This window comes from Trachemys scripta, chromosome 6 (genome assembly GCF_013100865.1).
Source record: "Trachemys scripta elegans isolate TJP31775 chromosome 6, CAS_Tse_1.0, whole genome shotgun sequence".
NCBI lineage: Eukaryota > Metazoa > Chordata > Testudines > Emydidae > Trachemys > Trachemys scripta.
Genome location: NC_048303.1, coordinates 56,198,188 through 56,223,603, shown reverse-complemented (window position 1 = coordinate 56,223,603; position 25,416 = coordinate 56,198,188). Strand labels below are relative to the sequence as shown.

The 25,416-nt window shown below is 40.2% G+C and overlaps 1 protein-coding gene across 6 annotated transcripts in view; it reads left to right on the top strand.

Annotated features, from left to right (window-relative positions):
• The window catches only part of KIAA0825 (KIAA0825 ortholog), a 406,249-nt gene that overhangs the window by 225,109 nt on the left and 155,724 nt on the right, over positions 1-25,416 (top strand). For 4 of the 6 annotated variants that reach the window (XM_034773042.1, XM_034773043.1, XM_034773037.1 and 1 more), the window contains one exon: positions 284-378. In XM_034773042.1, the coding sequence (XP_034628933.1) occupies positions 284-378 (95 nt within the window). Of the gene's footprint in view, positions 1-283; positions 379-15,388; positions 17,572-25,416 lie in introns of those variants that run through there. The other 2 variants (XM_034773041.1, XM_034773040.1) reach the window with 2 other exon arrangements.

Here is a 25,416-nt window from a genome sequence, read left to right as displayed (position 1 = left end):
AGTGGCTGGGCAAAATGCCATTAACAGTTGGAAGAATAACGACTCAAAAAATTGATTTATCTTTTTATAAATAATGGCTACATCCCCAAATGGATTTATAAATTAATTGCTGTCTTATTGGAATAAAAACCTTCTTCTGTGGACATGATTGATATCATCTGTCTAAGTCCTTGTTCTAGACCCCCCTCCTTCTTAGTTAGTCTATCACAGCTGGAGCTTTAATTTACTGATCATATTAACTCTGATTAATAACTAACAATAGCTTCTTCCCATACCTCAACAGTCAGCCATTACTGAATGGAACTGGGATTGGTCAATCTTGCTGCCAACTTATCTGGGACTGAATCAGATGACCTTCAGGGCATTGCTGGCACACAGGTAATAAGATTCTTATATAGAATGTCTGTACTTTCCAATTTTTTGGTGTTACTTTATAATGGACTATACATTAAAGTTAATTTTGACACAAATTGTAAAATAATTGGGAAATATATTTTGAAATTACAGAATTTTGAAGTGGCAATTGTTCAAAAGGATAGTTTTTCTGTATTTAGTATGCGATGAGAAAGTTTAGTGATAAACGTATAATTTACAATTTTTATCTCAAGGGGTAAAAGCCTGTGTTTTTTGTGATTAAGATTCCAGAATTTGTTTGCCATTGTCCAGAAGCAGTACTTTACACAGTAATAATAGCAATTTTTTGCTTTTCCAAATCCATAATACTCATATAAATTTCAGCTGTGTAGCACAGAACTCAGGGGAATGCTTGTTTAAATAAGTGATGAGGCCTAAATTCAGTGATGTCATGTCAAACGATAGCTATAGCACAGAAACATTAATTTAAATTGTTTAAAAATAATGCAACACAAATTTTACTTAACGGTGCTAACAGTTCCTCTTTAAAATGACATTTTTGTCTTTTAAAATTGCAGTGCTTAATGAAAAGCAAGGATATTTAATGCAAAACTAATGATATTCTTAAAACTCACAGACTGTTGAGAGGTGGGTGAATGTAAAATACTGTAAGTCCTTTGGAGGTAGTATTTGTGTGCTGTATTTGTGTCTTATCCTATCAGATATAACAAAAATAGTAATTTTGTCCTTGGTATAGGACAAATTTAAGTTTGCATGGTAAATCATCTTACTTATATATTTAAGGTATTTCTAAGGTGCCTCTGACCTCTATTTGTATGAAAGGAAGCTGATATCTTTGGAGCAATGAATGCTCCTTCCTAATATGTTTACGATATGTTCCTGTAATGTACTCATTTTGTATGTGTGAAGTTACCCTTTCTTTACTAGCCTATGGGCAGGATAAAGGGACCGGCTACTACTGACATCCAGTGAGATATTCTTTAGCTGAAATGATGGTGATCTGTGATTTTTGGAGGTGAGGGGACCAGAGTTTTAGGCCAGGCTCTGCAGAAACTGTGATTTGTTCAGTAATTGTTGTCTGCAACATATTGATTTGTTACATGTTGGTAGTGTGACAGATGTGAAAGCTCTGAAACCTGAAAAGATTATTTTATTGAGATGTGCCAGATGCTATGGGCAAAGGGATTGTTCATAAACATGTGCATCTATAAATGTTATATGTATATTTGAGAGCTAGGAATAGTATGCTCGCTCTATCAGAGAGAATTACTGAACTTCTCCAGGACCTAAAATCAGTGGGAGACAATTATTGCAAATCCTGGGACAGGTAAGCAACTCCAAAGAAGTTCCACCCGTTGGGCAGAAATGTGTATATTGGTTCAGACTGGGTTCAAGAGGCCCAGCAGACAAATAACAAGATTTTGATATAAAGGCCGAAGCTGAACCGAGTTAGAGACCCTCGCTTTGATCCACGAATTTACATGAAACTGTAAACACGAAGTCGAAACCATACTGGTTATTATTTGAATCTCCTTTCTCAGAGTCACATACTCCTCTGGAGGCAGATATGTCTAGAAGGCATTGTTTCAGTGGAATTCAGATGCTTTTCCCATATATATCTCTAGGTTCAAAATCAGACTATGAATAATATCCACAATTTTTTATAGTAAGAGACACAGATGCACTCCATGTTTGTAGGCAGAGAATCTGGAGATTATGATTTCCTAGAATATTTTACATCTTATTTTCTCTTGAACTTGTAAGAAAAAAAATTCTATTTTCTCTGTTTTCGTGAACTGAGGACCTATATTCCCCCTTTGATGTTGAACTTTACTGGAGGCATCTGGCATGGTTATATCACTAACCTTTACATTTACCTGTTTCTCTACTTATGCATCAGACTATGTGAAGCTTGTATTATATCCCCACTTCAGAGAAATATCTTTGTTTTACAATATCTGTGCATTATCTTGGCTAAGGATGGAGACTACTCATATATTTCAGCCTTAATTCTGCCCTTGTTTTAGGTATGAAATATTTATCTATTCTGTTTTTTATTCTTCTTCCTTGCTTCTCCATAATAGTTTCCCCCACTTAGGCCTGGTCTACCCGACAGGGTTAGGTCGAATTTAGCCGCATTAGGTCGATTTAAAAATGACTGGATCCACACAACCAACCCTGTTCCGTCGACCTAAAGGGCTCTTAAAATTGACTTCTGTACTCCTCCCTGACGAGGGGAGTAGCGCTAAAATCGACTTTGCTGGGTCGAATTTGGGGTAGTGTGGAGGCAAATTGACAGTATTGGCCTCCGGGAGCTATCCCAGAGTGCTCCATTGTGACTGCTCTGGACAGCACTTTGAACTTTGATGCACTAGCCAGGTACACAGGAAAAGCCCCGGGAACTTTTGAATTTCATTTCCTGTTTGGTCAGCGTGGCGAACTTAGCAGCAGAGGTGACCATGCAGTCCCCCCAGAATCATAGAGCGTAGAATGTTTCTACGCTCCCCCTATCGTCACTGTCCCTGAGGTTATTGCAGATTAGAAGGTGGAAAAAATGCACTCCCGATGACATTTTTTCCGAGCTCATGCAGTCCTCCCGCAGTGATAGGGCACAGCTTAATGCATGGAGGCATTCAGTGGCAGAGGCCAGGAAAGAATTAAGTGAGCGCGAAGAGCAGAGGCAGGATGCGATGCTGAGGCTATTGGGGGAGCAAATGGACATGATGAAGCATCTGTTGGAGCTGCAGGAAAGCCAACAAGAGCACAGACCCCCGCTTCATCCACTGTATAATCCCCATGTTCCATAGCCTCCTCACCCAGACACCCAAGAATGCGGGGCGAGGGAGGAGGCTCCGGGCACCCAACCACTCCACTGCAGAGGATGGCCCAAGCAACAGAAGGCTGTCATTCAAGCAGTTTGATTTTTAGTGTGGATACAATAAGCAATGTGGCCTTGTCCTTCCCTCCTCTCCCACCCCACCCAGGCTATCTTGTCCGTTATCTCATTTTTTTAAATTAATAAAGAAAGAATGCATGGTTTCAAAACAATAGTTACTTTATTTTGAAGTGGGGAGCCTGGTTGGCTTACAGGGAATTAAAATCAACAAAGGGGGCGGGTTTGTATCAAGGAGAAACACACACAATTGTCACACCGAAGCCTGGCCAGTCATGAAACTGGTTTTCAAAGCCTCTCTGATGCGCAGCACACCTTGCTGTGCTCTTCTAATCGCCCTGGTGTCGGCTGCTCAAAATCGGATGCCAGGCGATTTGCCTCAACCTCCCACCCCGCTATAAACATCTCCCCCTTACTCTCACAGATATTATGGAGCACACAACAAGCAGCAATAACAATGGGAATGTTGGTTGCGCTGAGGTCTGACCAACAGCGCCAGCAAGCTTTTAAACCTCCAAAGGCACATTCTACCACCATTCTGCACTTGCTCAGCCTATAGTTGAACTGCTCCTTACTACTATCCAGGCTTCATGAACGGATTCCCCGAGCAGGAGAGCAGACTTGCAGCGGAAGCGGTGGACGAGGACGGTTAGCAGTCCTACTGCACTGTCCCAGCAGCACCCAGGAGGACCAGAACGGATCCCCTGAGCTCGTCACCGGGGAGCAGGAGAGCAGAGTTGCAGCAGAACTGGTGGAGCCGTACACCATGCCCTGGAGGTTACTAGGAGCTGGGCAGGGAAGACCTTCCCAGAACCCCCGGCCAAGCTACATGTCCGACGAGGACGGTTAGAAGTCCTACTGCACTGTCTACTGCGAAGGCAAGGAGCTGCTGCTGTGTAGCAATGCCAGCTGCTGCAGGTGCTTCTGTGTCGAATGCTTGGAGGTCCGGGTAGGACAAGGTACCTTGGCCAAAGCAAAAGAGCAAGAGCCCTGGAGCTGTTACATGAGTCACAGAAGTGCTATGGGGTGCTACAGCGCTGACCGGACTGGAATGTACAGCTGCAAGACTTCTTCACCAGTGACAAAGGACAGGAATATGATGCATCTAAAATAGCCCGCACGTTTCCCAGAATTACTACCCTTGATAACAGAATGTCAGTGATTGCATTGGCTACTTTTTTTTTAAATGGAGATAGAAGAGGATATCTCCTAGAACTGGAAGGGACCTTGAAAGGTCATCGAGTCCAGGCCCCTGTCTTCACTAGCAGGACCAAGTACTGATTTTGCCGCAGATCCGTAAGTGGCCCCCTCAAGGATTAAACTCATAACCCTGCGTTTAACAGGCCAATGCTCAAACCACTGAGCTATCCCTCCCCCCCTACAGGGAGGGATACTTGGATAACAGCAGCCCCCACAGTAGACTTGCCCACAACAGCAGCATGATGGTGAGCTGAGCGGGCTCTGTGCTTGCCGTGGTATGGCGTTTGCACGGGTAACCCGGAAAAAAAGGCGTGAAATGATTGTATGCCGTTGCTTTCACGGAGGGAGGGGCGACTGACGACATGTACCCAAAACCACCCGTGACAATGTTTTGGCCCCGTCAGGCATTGGGAGCTTAACCCAGAATTCCAATGGGCGGCGGAGACTGTGGGAACTGTGGGATAGCTACTCACGGTGCACCGCTCCAGAAGTCAATGCTAGCCACGGTAGTGAGGATGCACTCCGCCGACTTAATGCGCTTAGTGTGGACATACGCAATCGACCGTATAAAATCCATTTTTAAAAATCAACTTCTATAAAATCGACCTAATTTCATAGTGTAGACGTACCCTTAGACTATTATTTTTCAAAACATTAACTTTTCAGTTAAACCAAAATTAATTGACAAAGATGTTACAATAGCAAAGAATGCAAACTATGTCAGATCCCCTACTTACAGCTTACAACTGCCCTCAGTTAAAATGGAGCAATTTGTATTTTGAAAACAAATACAAATTACTAAGTGTGTCTATAAACAAAAGGTATGACGCCAACCCACAACAGGAACTTAAGCTCTCAGGCTGGCTCTTATACTGCCCTGGCAGCTGATGTCATCAGTATGAGCCAAAGGCAGTGGAGAAGGATTGGTGTGACTTACAGATGGCAGCTGCTGTCTGAGGCCACAAGTCCTCCCTTGTTGACTTGTAATTTAATTAGCTATTCCCTTATTCTTCTGTGATGAGTGTAAATAGAAGCACCCGATTTACCTTCTCTACACTACTCATTATTTTATATACCTCTGTCATGTCATCTATTATTTGTCTCCATTTTAAACTGAATTGTCATAATCTTTTTCATCTCTCCTATTTTGGAAGTCTCCATTCATTGTCCTCCTTTGGATTCGTTCAGTTTTTGTTGTATCCTTATTGAGATGAGGTGAACAAAACTGAGCACATTATTTAAAATGAGGCCATACCATCATTTTATAAAACAGCCACTATAGAATTTTCAGCATTATTTTCTATCATTTTATTTAACACATTCTAACATCTTTCTTCCCTTATCTGCTGTTGCTGTACAATGAGGATACATGTTTTCATCAAGCTGTCCACAGTGATGTCTAGTTCTATTTCCCCTTTTAAGCTTAAATGCTGTCTATTTGACACTATGTTAACTAAGTATGCTCTGCTGATTCTCCTGCAGTAGAAAAAGTAAGCAAAAAGTGCTTATGGGACTCATTTACCAGGGTAATGCCTCCCCAACCTAGTTACTGACTGAGTGAGATGGGGACAAGTTTTGTCCCTGAGCCTCCAAGTGGTGGGCACATTAATTAGTTGGCTTTTAGGGGAGGGTAAAAAGCTTCCAGTACCGGATAAAAGGGGAATGATTTTAACACCTGCTTGCTCTCACACACACGCAAGGTAAAATAAATACTTTCAGGTCTCATTTGTATTTATTTTAGAGAATTAAAACTGCTAATTTGCATGCTACTGTAAATATGAACAGTTGTGCTGTTTTCATATTTGTGATGTAATCACAGTTATGCTGGGGGTTGGGTGAAACCTCGTTGAAGCTCATGGACACAATAGCTGCCCTTCATTCAGGATAAGCTGTTTTTGAGTAAGATCGCTGAAACAATGTGAGCCATCGCTCAAAAAACAGGCCACATGCAAGTCCAGTGAGAAGGCGGTATGGGCAAAAGGAATTTTCAGGAGTGTGAATCCAAACAACATAGAGCTGGATATTTTTTGCATGTGTGTGTGTGGGCGGGGCACGGAGCAGTAGCAGACACAGAAGACTGCAGAAAGCCAAGGACTGTCAGAGAAGTACTTGTAGTGTAACCCTGAGAGAGATTGCTGTTTGGAAAAAAAGGCTTCAAATATTGAGCAAGGAAACTGTCTCATGGTGTTTGATTGCTACTGAGTTTAGGGAAACTGAACTTTGTATATGTTCTTTGTAAATAAACTGGATTACCTCAAATAAATACCTGATTCCATCATCAATTTCTCCTCCTAAAGGAAACAACCTGACACCCCAAATGTTGGCTAATCAGGTCAAAAAGGTAGCAGTACTGAGGGAAAAAATAAACAAGAGTAGAAAAATATATAAACAATATAATTCCTTATAAGACAAAGTTGGCCAAAGCCTTGATGGTCAGTTATAAAAATAAAAGGCAGGAGGAAGTTTCTGGCCGGTTCAACTGGCTATTTTGCTAGTGAGCTGCTTCAAAAAGATGCTGATTTGATGTTAGGCCCAGCATATCCAGCTGGTGATTGATTTACCAAATTCTTTTTTCATAGTATATTTTGTTTGGCTAGTAGCTAGCCAGCAGGCAGCAACCACAGAAGGTCTCGTGTTAGTATGATCTATCTTGCTACTCAGATGAATTTGGAGGGGAGTCAACAACCTGACCATCTTAACAAAACAATATCATCATGAAAAAAGCAGGACTCATGGTGGGAGGTAGCTGTCATGGGAGACCACTGGATGTTTCACCTTGCTCAGGTCCACCTCTCAGATGTGAGTTCAGACCTCTCTATATGGATATCTTCAACTGGTTGGTAGGCTTCTTTAAAATAGAGCAGAGGTGCATGTGTGTGTTCATGTAGTAAGTCAAAGGGGCTCATTATATTCCGTGGCAAATAATTTAGTGGGGTTGCAGTGGTATCTGCTGCCAAACCTGCACAAACTCTGGCCCAATTAGAACATCAGAATGTCCATAGCCCAATCAAGATTGAATGTTACCTAATAAGCCAGGAATTGGCAACCTTTGGCCCGTAGCCCATCAAGGAAATCCACTGGCGGTCTGGGACATCCCATTGGCCTGGAACGGCGAACAGCAGCCAGTGAGAGCTACGATCGGCTGAACCTGCGGATGTTGCAGGATTTCCCTGACAGGCCACGTGCCAAAGGTTGCCGATTCCTGTAATAAGCCATGTCAGGGGCTTATCACACAGTGACACAGTCCTATGGGTACCTAGGGCCTATACTATATAGCAGGGGTAGGCAACCTATGGCACGCGTGCTGAAGGCGGCACATGAGCTGTTTTTCAGTGGCACTCACACTGCCTGGGTCCTGGCCACCGGTCCAAGGGGCTATGCATTTTAATTTAATTTTAAATTAAGCTTCTTAAACATTTTAAAAACCTTATTTACTTTACGTACAACAATAGTTTAGTTATATATTATAGACTTATAGAAAGAGACCTTCTAAAAATGTTAAAATGTATTACTGGCACGCAAAACTTTAAATTAGAGTGAATAAATGACGACTTGGCACACCACTTCTGAAAGGTTGCCGACCCCTGCTATATAGTGTACTGCTGTGCTGGAGTCAGGGGGAGCATTCTAATCTGAGTTAGTCTACAGTGGAGCCTCAGGGCTTTGGCCAGTGGAAAAACATTTGGATTGGGTTTGGTAAGGACTGTCCACATGCCTGTTCTGTTTATAATAGCTGATGTTGGATAAAGTTGCAGTATTTGTTTCCCAATCAAGAGCTAGGTGATCTGATGAAATATTTACCATTTATTAAAGTCCACCATAAGTAGAATGAAACCAGTGGGGTTTTCTAGTTTCGAATTTTGAATTATAGCAGGGAAAAATTGCATAGATTGTGTATATTCTAGTGGATACACAGATAGCATCTGTTGTGAATGGTAGCCATATGGTGAACTATTTGTGGAAAATGTTTACATTAATAATGTTTATTGTGTTGACGATCATCTATATATCCAGAAAATGCTCTTTTAAAATCCAGTTTATCAACATGCTGAAAAATTCACTTAGTACTGAAATTGAAAGGTGGATCAATAAGGTGAGCTGTGCTGGTAAATGCACTTTTTTGTCCACATCAAGATGTAATATGTCTCTGAAGATGTTTGGATCTGAAAAAGTGAGAACAGATGACAAGGACAGAAAAAAAAAGTGGCATGTTCCCTGACAGTTTGGTTTTGTAGGAGAAACACTAGTGGAGAAGGAGTTCATAGATTCCAAGGCCAGAAAGGACCATCGTCGTCCTCTAATGCGCCCTACTGTACAACCCCGAACATAGTACTCCCTTCCCCCTCACCCCCCCCCAAAAAAAATTCCAGTTGCTGCTGGAATACTGCAAAGAAGACATAGAGAACATAAAGGCAAATAGCTAGAACATTATTAACCATGTGCAAAACAGTTATGGAATAAGCGCTTTATCCTGTAGTTATCTGAATCCCTACATCTTGGGATCTCTAGGCCCCAGTAATTGGACTGTTGTGTGTCATCCCACCATGCACCTATGAATGGATGAGCCCTGATATCAAGTAGCTTGTGTCAAGTCTTCAGGACTCCAACACTGTACAAAATTCATAGTTTACGATATATAATTCCCTTAACTAAATAAGATCTACCTGGCATAGGGAGCAGTCACTACTTAATTGCATCCCGATAGTCCCTTCCTGTATAAAAGGAAATTTGTTAAGAAGAACTGGAAATGCAGTTGAGAATGTCCATCTCCATGTATTACAGCACTGAGATATAATATGCCTGAGCAATTGTAGATTGTAGGGCATGTTTTACCCAAAGAACAACAGAAACTACTAATACCCTAATTTGATGCATAACCCTTCGTTGGTATGTAAAACAATTTGCTCCCTCAGAAGAATTGGAAAAAGAGGGAACTATCAGACCCTGATTGGCTGTAGCTAATATGATTTCCTATATCTAACCTTCTAATATTGGTCCAACTCTGTTAGAAAGAGGAATGTCAAAAGTCTTTTATGATGGGGACTTTGCATACTTGGGATATCATAGAATATTAGAGTTAGAAGGGACCTCAGGAAGTCATCTAGTCCAACCCGCTGCTCAAAGCAGGACCAATCCCCAGACAGATTTTTGCCCCAGATCCCTAAATGACCCTCTCAAGGATTAAACTCACAACCCTGGATTTAGCAGGCCAATGTTCAAACCACTGAGCTATCCCTCCCCAGTACAATATATTCTATTGTAACTGTTACTAGCAAAGGAACCAGGGGAATGCTTGGAATTTAGCTTGTTTTCTGATTTGCATCTAGTACCAGTGCATAAAACCTTCCCATGGGAAAATAAAAAAAATGTATTGACTGTACCTACCTTACTTTAAGAAGAGCATTAAGAGGGAGACAGCCTGGTCTAGTGGCTAGAGTATAGGGCTAAGAGTTGAGTCCTTTTTTCTGTCATTGGCTCACTCTGCCTCACTTTTCCTATTTATAAATTGGGTGCTTTGACATCTTTAAATCAAAAAATGATAGATCAGTTTGAATAATTAGTATTGATGTTAATAATGTATATATTTATGTATCTGTTGTAAGGCTTTATATCTCACCTGGTCCTTGGCAATTGCATAGCTATCCTTATCATTCCTTCATGGCAGGGCCTGCTTTTTTCCTCATTGGAACCACATTGAGATTGCTTGATATGCCTTTTGACTCAATTTTGTACTCAGAACCTCATGCCACTACACCCTGCATCTAGTACTTGACTGTCTAGGGTTGCCAATTCTGACTGAAGCTATTCCTGGAGATTTTTGTCATAATGTCATTTTCTTAAAATATCCTATTAAGATCTCCCAGATTGCTTTCAATAGTCACCAGGAGATCGATGCCGATTCCGGGAGACTCCAAGTCAATCCTGGGGGTTTTTCTCATCTCCTTATTAATAGATGCAGTCTTTCCTCTACCAGTAATCCTCTTTTCTTTCAACTCTGACCTTCCTGTTACTCAATGTTGCTTCTGTAGTGAAAAGGGTCACATTTATCCTTCTTGCTGATGTTGCTGAAAATGTAAATTCTATTTCCTCTACTCCTTGGATGTATAGTTGGATGTATTAGAGCTCTGAGCTTGTGCTGATGCTGGCAGAGTACTGACTGAGTGCTTGCTCCAACTACCACGTGCTTCTCATCCACCCACCTGCACTGTGGGGTTTATGATTCTATCTCTGTGAGGGAAAGGAGAAAGAGCTGAGGCAGGCATAGCAGCAAGTTAGAAGTTTAGCCTTGCCCACCAAACTGTTTCTTCCTTCTGCCTCTTGAGCTTTTAGGGGGGTTAGCAATGTGCTACTAATAATAAATAATAATTCCTTGTACTAATAGTATGTTTCACATAAATATCTGAAAACTCTTTTCAAACTTTAATGAGTCAAGACTTTCAAACCTCTGTGAGGTAGCAAGGGAAGTATTATTATCCCAGTTTAATAGATAGAGAATTTGAGACAGAGTGCTTGAAGCGCTGTTTCCAGAGCTGAAGAGAGAGTCTGTGGCAGAGCCAAGAATAGAACTTAGATCTTCTGACTCCCCATCCAGTGCTTTAGCCAAAAAACTATCCTTCACCTTTCTTACTAAGGCAAGTGACTATGAAAAGCCTACATGATCATCTCCACATAGGGATGTAATTTAACACTATTGTTAAGTGGGGCCAAGATTAAGACCATGGTATACTTGAAAGTAAGATGCTGCAGGACTGAGGGACAGAAGGATGCCATTCCCATGTTGGTAGACTGTCCCAACAGGTGCTGTGATCTACTGGGATTTGGGTGGCCTTTGAACCTGCCATGCATAACCCACATTATTATCAGCAAGTTCTCAAAAACGCCAATTTGCCTGGGCCAAATTCCTTTCTGGATGAAACAACAAACTTGGTCTGTGCATAGGGCAGGAAACTGTGTTGTGTGTCCTGTATTGTATAGTAAAGAGAGAATTCAGAATTGTCACCATGAAAAATGTCATTGAGGAAAGCTTTTTTAATGTTAGTCTCTAGATTGACAGGTTATGACAAAACTGCATTCATGTTGCTTGAATACATCTTTTGTCTAGTTTTATATGCTTTTTGACTTGTCTAGAAAATGACATATTGAGGTTTTCATTAGCTTTAACCAGGTGTGATTTTCTTTATGGAAGATACCTTGGTAGGACTGCAGTTGAAGATGAATAAACCAGTGAAGCTTGGAAAGGCCACGGCCCTTCTTCAGATGGTAGCAATGAGTTGAAAGACTCATTAATCAATGCGCAAGTCACAGGTGTGATGGCTTTCCTACAATCTGCCAACAGACTGTGAAAGTCACATCCAGCACACTAAACTGTCAAACTAGAACATCTACAAACATTCTTGAACTTTTACTTTCAGTTTTAGCTCAAAAACACAATCTTGTAGTGCTATTTATAATGAAAGTATGTTGCATTCATGATTTCTAAAGAATAGCAGTTACAGAAAACAAAAAGGATATTTAAAATTGTTTTCCTTCTGTGCACATTTTAATAAATTAGCAGAAGTTCTATGGACATATATACACTCAGTAGTTATTGCAATAACAACTAGATAGTTGGTTGTATATGTTTTTTAACCTTATATTTATTTAAGTTGTAGAATTTTTAGTATGCATAAAATAGGAGTGAAAATACTGATTAGAGTGGGAAGTGCAGAGTTTTCTGTATGTAAATAGCCAGGGAAATATACCTCTTTTCTAACCTTCATCACTTTTGCTGTTCTGGTACTGAATTTCTCTGGAGAGGAGACTTCCAGGTGTGTTGCAATGCTGCAGTGTGAACAGAATGCCATAAAATTAGATTGAGAGGACCAGGATCTAAGATTAGATTAATAACTCAGATTATTTATTTGACCAAGTATGGGGCTGGTTCACCCACTCCTAAAACTTGTCAGATGGAGCTCAGGGGAAGGGGGTGTGGTTTGATCTCTTGGGATAAGTGGGAGGCTAGGCCTTATGCATCTCCAGTAGCTCTGACCTTTTGCAACCCCTCCTTGGGCTGAATTATCTTCTCTCTGTAAATTTAATTGGGCTCTGGGAGAGAGGTCTAAGGGGGAGGATGTGCATCTGTTTCGCACCACTCCACCCACTTTTTCCTCAGTCTTCCTAATTCTCATGCCCTTCCCCATATGGATTTCCAAGCCAGCAAAAAGGTCTCTTTATACTCCACGGTAAGGAAAGGCAGTGCCTCAGCAGTGGGTTGAGCCTCCCTCCCTCAATCCCTGTTTTCTGCAGGAAGTAGGATTTATTTGCACAGAAAGGTATGATCTCCCTCTTTCCGCCATATCCTTGAATTTTGAACTTCAGCATCCAGAAATCATTTAATTTATTTCCCAAATTCCCCACCTACTGGGCCTGAATCATCAATCACTGCCAATATAACTCAATTTAAATCAATAGTGAAATATTGGTGTAAAATTGGAGTAACGCAATGGTGAATTGGCCCCACTGTACTAACTTAACTATACATACACGATGGGGAAGTAATGGTGCTGTATTTATTGATGTACTGGTTATTATAATAGTTAGCAATCTATCATATCATCAGTATTATCTACAGTGACTTTACAAAACCAGAAATGTGACTATACTTGTTTGTGAGGCTGATATGTTTCACTCCAGCTCTAGCACCCTTATATTAGTCATCCCAGTGCAACTGTGTCCTATTGACAATGATTTTAAGGGATATACAGCTGTCACATCACATCACCGTTTTCAGAAAGAGCATGCAATTGATTTATTTTTATGTTAATGGCGATATATTTTAAGAATATATTTTGCCATTGGGATCACAGAGAAGTATACCTTGAAGTAAGCTTGATAGCCATTTTTGCCCATATTTTGGTTATTCCTTTTGTTATTGCTTTAATTCAGAAATTATAAACCCCTCAAAAAACTATCCTCTAGGATAATATGGAAATGATCCCTTTAATTGTAGTTTAAATTTAAATTTAAATACAGCCAAACTCTTACCACGAACGTGTTAATGAAATTAACAATAAAAAGTATGATTTCTCCTGAAATAATTACATGGTAATTTAACTGTAGATTTGGATGAAAACTTAAAGCATTTGTATGATATACTGTAAGTGGTACATAGAAAATCAAAGACTTTCTTATTGTTTCTCAAGTACAAAAGAAATCTTTCAAAATGTTAAGTAGTGGCACCTCTTAAAAAATACATTTTCTCTTTCATTACTCCGTCTTTTATAAATAGCTATTTTAAACATTATACCACTTGTTGTTTCATATGGTTTTATTGTCTCTTCATTCTTTAAAAATAGCATTTAATGTACTTGCTAGTCTTAAGGTAAGAAATTTAAAGACAATCAACGTGAAATTTATTATAGTTGATAAAATGGCAGTTATGTAAGAAATTTTCGTACTAGGTTTTTAGAATTTCAGCATTAAAATGCTGGTTTTTAACGCTTTCTTATTGTTTGTGATGTTTGTGCTCTATATATGGAACATTGTTGGTGACTCTGGAATAGGCATAGATAAGAATGACCAGACAAATGTTCTGACTTAAAAGCTTACAAGTCACAACTTTGTGAACAAAAGTACAAACTGATATGTCACCAATAATATGTAGGTATGGTCTTGAAGGACCGTAGCGGGGTCCTATCAGTACCCCCGTCACCAGGAGCTGTGATCCCCAGATGCAGAAATCAAGCCAGTCTGTTGTATATGCCTTTATATCAGTCCATAACAAGGGCTATTCTTTGTCTACTGTGTTCTATCCCAACCACCACAACAGTTCCATACATTTTACAGGCCTGGTCCTCACTTAAAAGTTTTACCAGTGTAACCACTTCAGTTAGTGATATTGGGTTGGGGTTGGTTTTTTTATTGAAATTGTTATACCAGTAAATGCCTAGTGTGGACACAGTTGTACCAGTGTAAGGTTACTTAGACCAGTATAGCTTATAGCTTATTCCTTCCTGAACCAGAGTAAGTTCTACTGGTATAAGCATTTTTATACTGGGGTAACTGAGGCCACATTTAGTGGCATTGGGAGTCTTGCCACCTTAACTATATCAGTATAGTTAGAGAGGCAGACAAGGCCTAAGATTTTCTAGTTCCCAAATCCAGGGCAAAATTTTGAGATCAAATTTTTGCCCAAATAAGTTGTCGATAAGATACAAAGGCACCTTTAATGTCCTGATTAAAAATGCAGGGCTTGAAGTTACTTCCTCTTTTTTTTTAGTAACAATTTGGGGTTTCTTCTCTCCCTTTCCTGCTCCCCTGAGTTAGATTTGTTCAGGTTTTCTGTCATATCATTTTCTCCTTCACACTCTCCCACAGCAGAAGGCTCTCTGGAATATTTTCAGTCACCTGACTGCCACAGTGATCCTCTCGTAGGGTTTGCCTACATAGAGCAGCAATGTGTACTACCAGGTTGAGATTTCTAAAGTACAGTAATGTGTTGCGCACTACTTGGTTCATGTAGTCCCTGCTGGTACAAACTAAAAGTTCCCTGGTACAACTTAAGGTACTGTTAATGTGTCCATTTGTTTTCCATTACTGGAATATTGTGGAGACATCGGTGGTCCCCTTAACTCCCTCTCAAGTGCCCTTTCAGTGCCTGCCAACTGCCTGCTGCCCATCCTCTGAAAGAACACACTCCCTTGTCACACTTACATTTGGGCTTCTTCTTTCATTGGCAGTTTGTCAGGGAGAATATGATCATAAGGTTCTGATACTGCAAGGAAGAGATAAGATCATTTTATTGACACAGAACTTATATCTGAACCAGCTTCCTAGCAAGAACATCGTCGCCACTCTTAGCATGGAGTTTCTGCAATGAGAATGTTGGGTGGATTTGTTTTGGTGAGGAGCTGAGCTGAGCAATATGTCTTTATTCCCCAGAAGATTTGGAGAGTCTCCCAGGATCACATGTGAGATATGTGGCAGAGTTTGGAAGTGAACCAAGGGAATTTGCATTTGTGTGGAGAACCAAATGGTGGGTATCAATGAAGATCTGGATGAACGTTCCTACTAACTAGTCCCTGCAAAACATTTTTTTAAAAAATCACATTCAACAGTGGCTTGAAATTCTTTGAGTTCAGGTTTCAGCTGTTTCAGCTTTCTGATGGGTCTGATAGGCTTTGGGTTCTAATCTTTAACCCTTAACGGGACCAGTGTTCTGTGCACCCAAGTCTGTAAAACATTCTCATATTTACAAACAGATAGTTAAGACTCCATCCCCGCCAATGAAGGGCCAATTCACACATGGCTTATTTCCACCTCTCCAAGTGGGCTAGTGGGACCTTGTCTCACACTTTCATTATCCTCTACTAGGTGGGTATAGATAACCAAGGCAAATTTAGTTCCAAATTTTTGAAGCCATCTCTTCAATAAGTCCACCTGCTTTTGGGTCTACATTCTACATCTGCTGTTTGTCTGGAATCTTCCACAGGATGGAGAGAAGTGGGTCAGACCACAAAGGAAAATTAGTCACCAGTAAATCAGTTTTTCAGAGTCCATCTTCATTTGCCATTATGTATCCCTGAACCTACAATTGTATTATGGAATTTACCAATTGTCTTGGGAGTTGAAAGTTTTAAAACTTTCTATAGGGCTGGGTCTGGAATCTGATTCTGTCTTTCACTAGTTTTTGCCTCCTTCTTGGTGGTTTGTGTTCTGACTCTGATTGATTGTCTGGAATCTTTCTCATAATGGGAGAAGAGGAAGGATTCTGACAAACTGAATTACTGTTAATAGTATTCCAAAAAGTAACAAAAAAAAAGAGTGACGTACTCAATTGCTATGTGGCTTCCTTTTTCAAGTTAGTCATTATTTCACATATAGGGCCCAATTCAATGGAGTTGTCCCTTAATAAAGACTGGAGGACTATACTCTTAGTATACTTAATCCGTCCATCTTAGACTTTATCCTGTATTTTCTATTCTGCAATTGCATATAGACTCGCAGACAGAATTTCTTGGAACAAAAAATCCAGCTACTTTTTTTTTTTTTTGCTGCAGTTCAATACAATTCAGCTCCATCCAGACGCCTTTTAATGTTTACATTTGGCACTACAAGTAAGGAAAGTACAGGCCCACCTGCTTCCTAGAGTGATTTAAGATCAGTAACTTGGAGCTATCATGACTTTTTCCACATAACGTGGAATAATTAATGTATTATCTTTCATTATAAACAGTTTTAGTAACCTAATCGTTCAGAGGAACTGTTTTTTTGGCATCTTCCAATTCCAAGACTATGAGCTTCACAGCTAAATTAACATCAGATAAGATTTAACAACAGTGAACTGTGAATATTAAAAATATATGATTTTGCTGTGTTAACCATAGTCATTTGAGAGCAAAGTTATTTTAATGTAGCTTTGATATAGTGACTGAGCTTCAATGCCTGTTAAAGTATAAGAATATACCTTGAGATTATACATTGAAATGGCAGCAGAGAGCTGGTGGTTATTTAATTTTAATGTCAAGGTCAGCCTGCATAATGTTGCTTAGACAAGCCTAAAAGTGTCATGCGCTTGTTGGTTGGAGACTTAAAGATATTTAAGAATGCTATGTTTAAATAGGCCATTAAATCTGATCAGGATCAGTAACACTGGAAAATGACCTAATAAATAAGATTTTAAAGGTTTTCTTTCATGTAAAACTTCTCTGGAATTTTATGAATGATTGCACATAAGTGATCTGTGTGAACTGTTCAGAGATTGTTGTGGTATTTTTTAGTAATACTCCCCTGAAAGTATATTGTTATAAGTCCATATTTATAAGAATTTGTAATTTGGCCATAAAAATTTACCCCAGACTAGAACAGGTAGGTTGTAAAACCAATATACACAATTGTTATTGAAAATAAGGGGGTCTTTGTCTGTCTAATTTCTCATACTATTAAACAATTTACCTCAAAGAGAGAGAGAGTGAGAAATGTTACACAATAGACATTGTGTCTACGATCCACGTAAGACCCATTGAAGAAAGGTAGCAATCTAGATGGAGATTTACCCAATAGGGCTTAGTGGTTCATAAGGAGGTATTACTGTCTGTTAAATAAATAATATGCTTTTAAAATTTTCCCAGGGCTGTGTTCTTCCCTCGAAACATAACTCCTGTTATCCCTCAACCCTTATTAGCACCCTTAAGGCTAATGCAAGTTATGCACAAACATCAAAAGTACAGTACAGTATTCAGTATCCCTTAATATGTGTTTATACCACACACTTCTTGGTCTCCAAAACATCCATCAGATAAACTAATTTTTAGATTTTTAAATTTTGTGGTTTTAAAAATTAAACTTTGGGATTAATATAATAAAGGAGTACATGATTTTGAAGGACATATTACAACTCTTAAGGTAAATAAACATTTGAAAATATATACGCCAGGCATGTAGACCATATAGGAAGCAAGAAGGACATTGTATAATGTCATACCAAACTTTGTATATTTCCATAATATGCATTTTCTTCTTGTTGTTTCTTTGACTACTAAAAATAGAATATTAAACCACAAAAACATATTCATATAAATTGGGAGGTAAATTTTTAGTGTTTCACATGAGGCTTTAACCACACACACCTGCCATGTATGTTAATATGACTCGTGTGTAAATCCCTGTGTAGTGTGCCATAAATATACTACTTCAGTGATTAACTAATACCCATAAAGTAAAGTAAACAGAATTAAAGTTAAAACTCCAGCCTTAACAAATTATACCTAGATAATGCAAAAATATTAACCTAAGATATTGGGTACATCCTAAGGAAAACATGACAGTCTGATGTGAAAAAGGCTTAATGGCCTCAATTATATTAGCAGACAACAGTAATTTTAAAACTAATAAATAGATAGTCCTTGTAGCAGGTGGCAGTCACAGTTGCTCTTGTGGCTTCCGTTACCATAATCTCAGTGTTTCTCAAAATCTTGAATGTATTTATCCTCACAATGCCCCTGATGCAGGGAAGTATTACGATCCACATTTTACCAATACCTTAAAGTCCAATTGAAAGCTAATGCAGATCCCAGAGTATGCGCCGTGCTCACAGAGAGATGCCCTGCTCAGTAAATGAGCTGCTGCATTCTGCACCAGCAGAATGATTTTAAGGTATAGCACTACCACCAAGATCCACAGACAAGTCAATAACACTTCTGCAGAAATAACACAGTTCTGCAGAAAAGAACACAATAACACAATTCTGCAGAAAAGGACCTAGGGGTTACAGTGGACGAGAAGCTGCATATGAGTCAACAGTGTGCCCTTGTTGCCAACAGGGCTAACAGCATTTTGGGTTGTATAAGTAGGAGGATTGCCAGCAGATCGAGGGACGTAATCATTTTGCATTGGTGAGGCCTCATCTGGAGTACTGTGTCCAGTTTTGGGCCCCACACTACAAGAAGAATGTGGAAAAATTGGAGAGAGTCCAGTGGAGGGCAACAAAAATGATCAGAGGGCTGGAGCACATGACTTATGAGGAGAGGCTAAGGGAACTGTGATTGTTTAGTCTGCAGAAGAAAATAATGAGGAGGGATTTGATAGCTGCTTTCCACTACCTGAAAGAGGGCTCCAGAGAGGAGGGACCTAGACTGTTCTCAGTGGTACCAGATGACAGAACAAGGAGCAATGGTCTCAAGTTGCAGTGGGGGAGGTTTAGGTTGGATAGTAAGAAAAGCTTTTTCACTGGGAGGGTGGTGAAGCACTAGAATAGGTTACCTTGAGAGGTGGTGGAATCTCCTTCCTTAGATGTTTTTAAGGCCTGGCTTGACAAAGCCCTGGCTGGGATGATTCAGTTGGGGATTGGTCCTGCTTTGAGCTGGGGGTTGGACTAGAGGACCTCCTGACGTCCCTACCAACCCTGATATTCTATGATTCTATGACTTCATGATCAATGGTCTCAAACACAGCTGATAGACCTAATAATATACCTGCATGGACACATGATCTTCACCAGGAGGAGATCACTGATCAACATGATCTGTGCCAAAGCCAGATCTATACCCAGATTTATAACAGTCAGGGAAATCAAAGATATCTAGGTACTCTTAGAATTGTCTCATTACAATCTTCTCCACAATCTTGCCCAAGAAGGGAAGATGTGATCTGGTTGATAATTAGCTATATGGTCAGTGTCAAAAAATGACTTCTTGAGCAAAGTCTATACTAATATGTCCTTCAAAGCAATAGGCAGCCTATCCTCTCTGAGAGAGGCGTCGACAATCTCCACAGGCAGGGTTTTCCTTCCCTGTATCAGAAAAGAACAGGTCCAGGGTAGATATCTCCCCATGGTCCACTGTGGTGATGACTAAAGCAAAGAAATCACATAGCTTCTCAGCAATGGCTTAGCTTCTTGCAGAAGATCTCTTTTAAGCCCTTGTGATCCAGCAGTTCCACATATTTTTTCACCGCCTTCATAGCTTTAGATTTAGGGTTAGATTTTCAAATTTTGAGTGATCTCTTTTTGGCTCAAATAAAGTCCTAACGCTTGTCATTTAGCCATAATTGTTTATTTCCTAATTGCCTGGTATTCACCCTCCCAACCCCCTCCCCCCCCTTTTTTTTTTTTTACTTTTTGCATTTCTTCTGAGACTCTGTTATTGTTTCCTTAAATAGCATTCATGCCAATTCTGATAATTTTATTTCTCTTATTTTTGACTTTTTGACCAACTGCCTCATTTTACTGAAATCTCCTTATCTTAGTTTTAATGTCACTGTGCTAGGGATGGCATCCAGTGACCAGATAAATAGCCTGGTAAAGGACTTACAAGGATGTGCTGGATAAAGGAATAGAACGGAGGATGGGGATTGGGGACTCCTATGATTGGTACGGCCAGGGGCGGCTCCAGGCACCAGCTCTCCAAGCGTGTGCCTGGGGCGGCAAGCCCCAGGGGGCGGCCTGCCAGTTGCCGTGAGGGCGGCAGTCAGGCTGCGTTCGGCAGCGTGCCTGCAGGAGGTCCGCCGGTCCCACGGTTTTGGTGGCAATTCAGCGGTGGGTACGCCGAAGGCATGGGACCGGCGGACCTCCTGCAGGCATGCCGCCGAATCCGCGTTACCAGCAGACCTCCCGCAGGTGCGCTGCTGAAGGCTGCCTGACTGTCATGCTTGGGGCGGCAAAATACACAGAGCCGCCCCTGGGTACGGCAGGGAGCCAACACCCCCCACCCCATTCTTATAGCCCACCTTAGCCCTCCTACGAGGGGAGTGGATGATAAGTTCCAAGCCATGGATTGACTGGGGGACCTGGTTGGAAAATGCAATAGGCAGCCTATCCTCTCTGAGAGAGGCATCAACAATCTCCACAAGCAAAGTATCCTGTACTTCACCACTGGCCTACAGCAGTCAGAAAGAACATGGTTACAAAGCACAGGTTGTGAGATGAACTTCTGACAACACCTCCATTACCTCAGTGAGCCTCGCTGGCTGAAAATCTAGCAGAGAAGATGAGGTTCAAGACCCTGGAGGTAAGCACACAGCCCATCCTTAATCTTATCAATCTTGTTAATAAAACAACAAGCAATTTCTTCACAATGGAAGGGACTCAACTCAGCTACACAGCTGAGACAATCTAGATATACTAGACTATTTAACCACCCAAAACAAATCTGCTGTCCACGATTTTCTGAATGCTATGGTAGAGGAAGATAACTTTATTTGCATTCTGCACAACTACAACATGAGTTTAAGAAAACTTTAAAAAAACAGAGGAGGGGATTGGGGACTCCTATGATTGGTACAGCAGGGATCCAACCCCACCCCCCCATTCTTATAGCCCACCTTAACCCTCCTACGAGGGGGATGGATGGTAAGGGCCAAGCCATGGATTGGCTGGGGGACCTGGACGGAAAATGAAGGGGGGCTGGTGGAAGCCCTAGGTAATGATTTGAATTAACATGGATTTGCCTGCACTGTATACTTTATCTGCCGGGTAGTCCCAGACATGTCTATAATACAGTTGTGGCCTGACTAAAATCCATATCAAGTGTCTCCTATCCTCCTTTCCGTATAGCCAGACAATTGTTTATTTCTTAGCTGGTTCCCCTGTTGTTGTTGTTTTGTTTTGTCTTTGTGCATCTCTTCTGCGAGACTGTTATTGTTTCCTTAAATAGCATTCATGCCAAATGGACTTTTTGACCAACTGCCTCATTTTACTGAAATCTCCTAGTCTTAGTTTTAATGTCACTGTGCTAGCTTTTGGTACTTTTCCTTCCACAGAGTGTTGAATGTTTTTAATAAGGGTAATGTGGAGCTTGGGGGCAGTGGCAGGGTGTCTAATGGCAACAAGGATACACAAGTAAAATTACCACATCCAAGGTGGAAGCCCAACTTAAACAGCTTAATGTGACCAAATCAGAGGGCCCGGATAATCTCCATCCAAGAATATTAAAGGAAGTAGCACATGAAATTTCAGGCCCAATAGGAAGGATTTTTAATGAATCCATAAACTCATTGTGCCCTCTGACTGAAGAATTGCAAATACAATAGCTTTATTTAAGAAAGTGGCGAAAGAGTGATCTGGGAAACTACAGTCCTGTTAGTTTGATCTCAATTGTTTGCAAGGCCTTAGAACAAATTTTGGGGGAGGAATAGTTAAAGACACAGAAATAAATGGTAATTGGGATAAAATACAACATGGTTTTACAAAAGGTAGATTGTGCCAGACCAGTCCGGTCTCTTTCTGATAAAAGATAACTGATTTTATAGGAAATGCAGTAAAACTAATCTACTTGGATTTCAGGAAAGCATTTAATACAATTCCACATGGGAAATTATTAGTTAAATTGGAGAAGATGGGAATTAATATGAGAACTGAAAGATGGGTAAGGAACTGGTTAAATGGGAGACTACAAAACGTCATGCTGAAATGTGAGTTGCCAGGTTACTGGGAGGTTACTAGTAGAGTTCCTTAAGGATCCATCTTGGGACCAATCTTATTTAACAATTTCACTATTAACCTTGGCACAAGAAGTGGGAGTGTGGTAATAAAGTTTGTGAATGACAAAAAGTTGGGAGGTATTGCCAATATGGCGGAGGACCAGAATATGATACAGAAGATTTGTACAGCTTGGAAAACTGGATCATGCACTTAGGGACTAACAACAAGAATTTTGCTGCCAGGTTATTGTAGGGGGGTCACAGTATTGCCACCCTTACTTCTGCTCTGCCTTCAGAGCTGGATGGCTGGAGAGTGGTGGATGCTGACTGAGGGTCCGGCTCTGCATGCAGCAGTACAGAAGTAAGGGGGCAATACCATCTCATCCCATTCTTACTTCTGTGCTGCCACCAGCAGCAGTGCAGAAGTAAGGGTAGTAGTACTGCAACCCCCTCTACAATAACAATGCGACCACCCCACAACTCCTTTTTGGGTCAGGATCCCTACAATTATAACACTGTGAAATTTCAGATTTAAATAGCTGAAATAATGAAATTTAGGATTTTTTTAAAATCCTCTGACCATGAAATTGACGAAAATGGACCGTGAATTTGGTAAGGTCCTAACTATAAGCTACCGATGTGATATGGCTGTGAAAAAGCTAATGCAATCCTAGGATGCATCAGGCAAGGTATTTCCAGTAGAGATTATTATTATTATTATTGTTGTTATTACCATTGCACAAGACACTGATGAGTAGAGCCCTGCGCAAATACAAATTTATATCCACAGATGTGGATATCTGCAGATAGAAATCTGTATCTGTTGAACTGCAGGGCTCTCCTGGGAATCACAGTGGCGAAAGGAGCAGAACAAGGGACCGCCATTCCCAGGAGCCAGCTCCCTGTGCCGGCAGTTCCTCTGGCGCAGCTGTACCACCCCAGCCACACCTCCAGCCCTGTCCTCTAGCGCAGCTGTACAGACTCCAGACAGGAGATGCAGTCACGCAAACAGAAGCATGGAAGGGATGGGACTGGTCATCAATAAATGTAGATTTGAAATTAGATGAAGATTTCTAACCATCAGAAGAGTGTATTTCTGGAATAGCCTTCCAAGAGGAGCAGTGGGGGCAAAAAAACCTAACTTATTTCAAGGCTAAGCTTGATAAATTTATGGAGGGGATGGTATGATGAGATTGCCTACAATGGCCCATTCACAACTGCTATTAGAGAATTCTTTCCCAAGCATCTGGCTGATAGATCTTGCCCACGTGCTCATAGTGTAACTGATCACCATATTTGGGGTTGGGAGACCCAGAGGGTTTTTGCCTTCCTCTGCAGGAAATCCAGAAAACCTTATTAATTTTATGTGCCATCATCTTGTTCACTTTGATTAAGGTGGACTCCATCCCTTCTCTAGAGGCTTTTTTGACATTACTTCTATTATGTCTTGATTTCATTGTTGAAGTTTCTCTAATTCGGTACCCTCCTTGTATACTGTTACCCGCTATGGCATGCAGAAATTTTTTATACAATTACTACTGAATGATTAATCTTTTTACTCCAGACTAAGCCCCTGATCCTGCAAATGCTTACTCACATATTTAATGTAATGTATATGAGTAGTTCCATTGACTTCAATGGAATTTTTTGGATATGTAATGTTAAACATGCACATAGGGTTTACAAGATTAGGGCCTGAGAAGAAATCCTTATACGAATTATGATAATGCCAGTTTTTTTCTGAGAACGCAGAATTCATTGCTGACTAATTGACTTAGGAATTATGATTATGGTGTGAAACTTCACTGGCATCTGTAGTTTAGAATGTCTTTTTTAGTATACAGTATACAGTGCAGTACTTAGTACATTAAATGTTTTTTTATATTATCGGATTTTTAAGGTATGAAACATAACTTGCTAAAATCTTCAACCTATCAAAGTACTAAGCAACCTTTTACCACTATCATAATTATTCTCAGATTTGAGCTGCTGGAAGTCTTGTTTTAAAACTTGTAAATATTAAGTTTTAAAATGAACATACATTAAATTTTATTATTTTCAGTGGCAATTTTGATATGGTGTTTGTGGATTTTGTCAAATTGTTTCAGTTATGAGTTATTAAAATTGTTCTTGAATTTGTCACATGTACTTCAGACCTGTTGCAATACAGAAAGGCAAACACCCATTCCAGGAACTATATAGTACTAGTTTCTGAATAATAAAGATATAAAGTGCTGAACATTGAACAGTACAGCCAGAATCAAGAAAATGATACTTCATCCACAGGGGAACATTTTCTAAATTGCTTTGTTTTCATCCAAAGTAAATAGTCTATTGAAAGTTTAAAAAGCAGTCTGCAAACATTAAATCAGTGAGAGTCCATTTTAGGTTTGAACTTACTGCCCTTATGCCATCTACTTCTTCAGAACTTTATAGAATAAATGGAAAACCAACTTTATACTGCATGCTATTTTCTCCTGGTGGGATAAGAATTAGCAAAGTTGTGGTTTCTCAATATCAACACCAAATAGCCCTGTGACTAATGTTATGAAAGGATGGAAATGAGTTTTTCCTTCTGGATTGTGAAATGACTCTAGAAAAGGAACAAAAAGGCAAAGATACAGACCATTTTCCATCTGCAGAAAATATTTAAGTCCCATGGTTTACTAAAATCATAAATAATAAGACTGCAGCATGTAGGACAAGCTCCAGGACAGCAGAATTAATCATTTAAAAAAGAGCTGGAGAGTGCATAGAAATATACACCCTGTGAATCAGCTACTTTCTTTTTCCTTATTAACATTTTCTCAGCATCTACTAGTAACATAAAAATGGGGCTTTTAGATCATTCGAAATAGACTTGTTGAGCATCTCGGTAGTGTCCTTTAATTGTAAAAACTGAACGTATGCTTCAATTCCAGAGTTAAGCATCTGCATTGAGTGCTTTGCATACTTCCTTTTCTCTCCAGTTTTAAATGTGTGGGAGCATTTGATCAGGGTCCTTTTTATATTCAAAATGAGTCAGCTTCTGTCTAGAAAGTGTCTTATTGTCA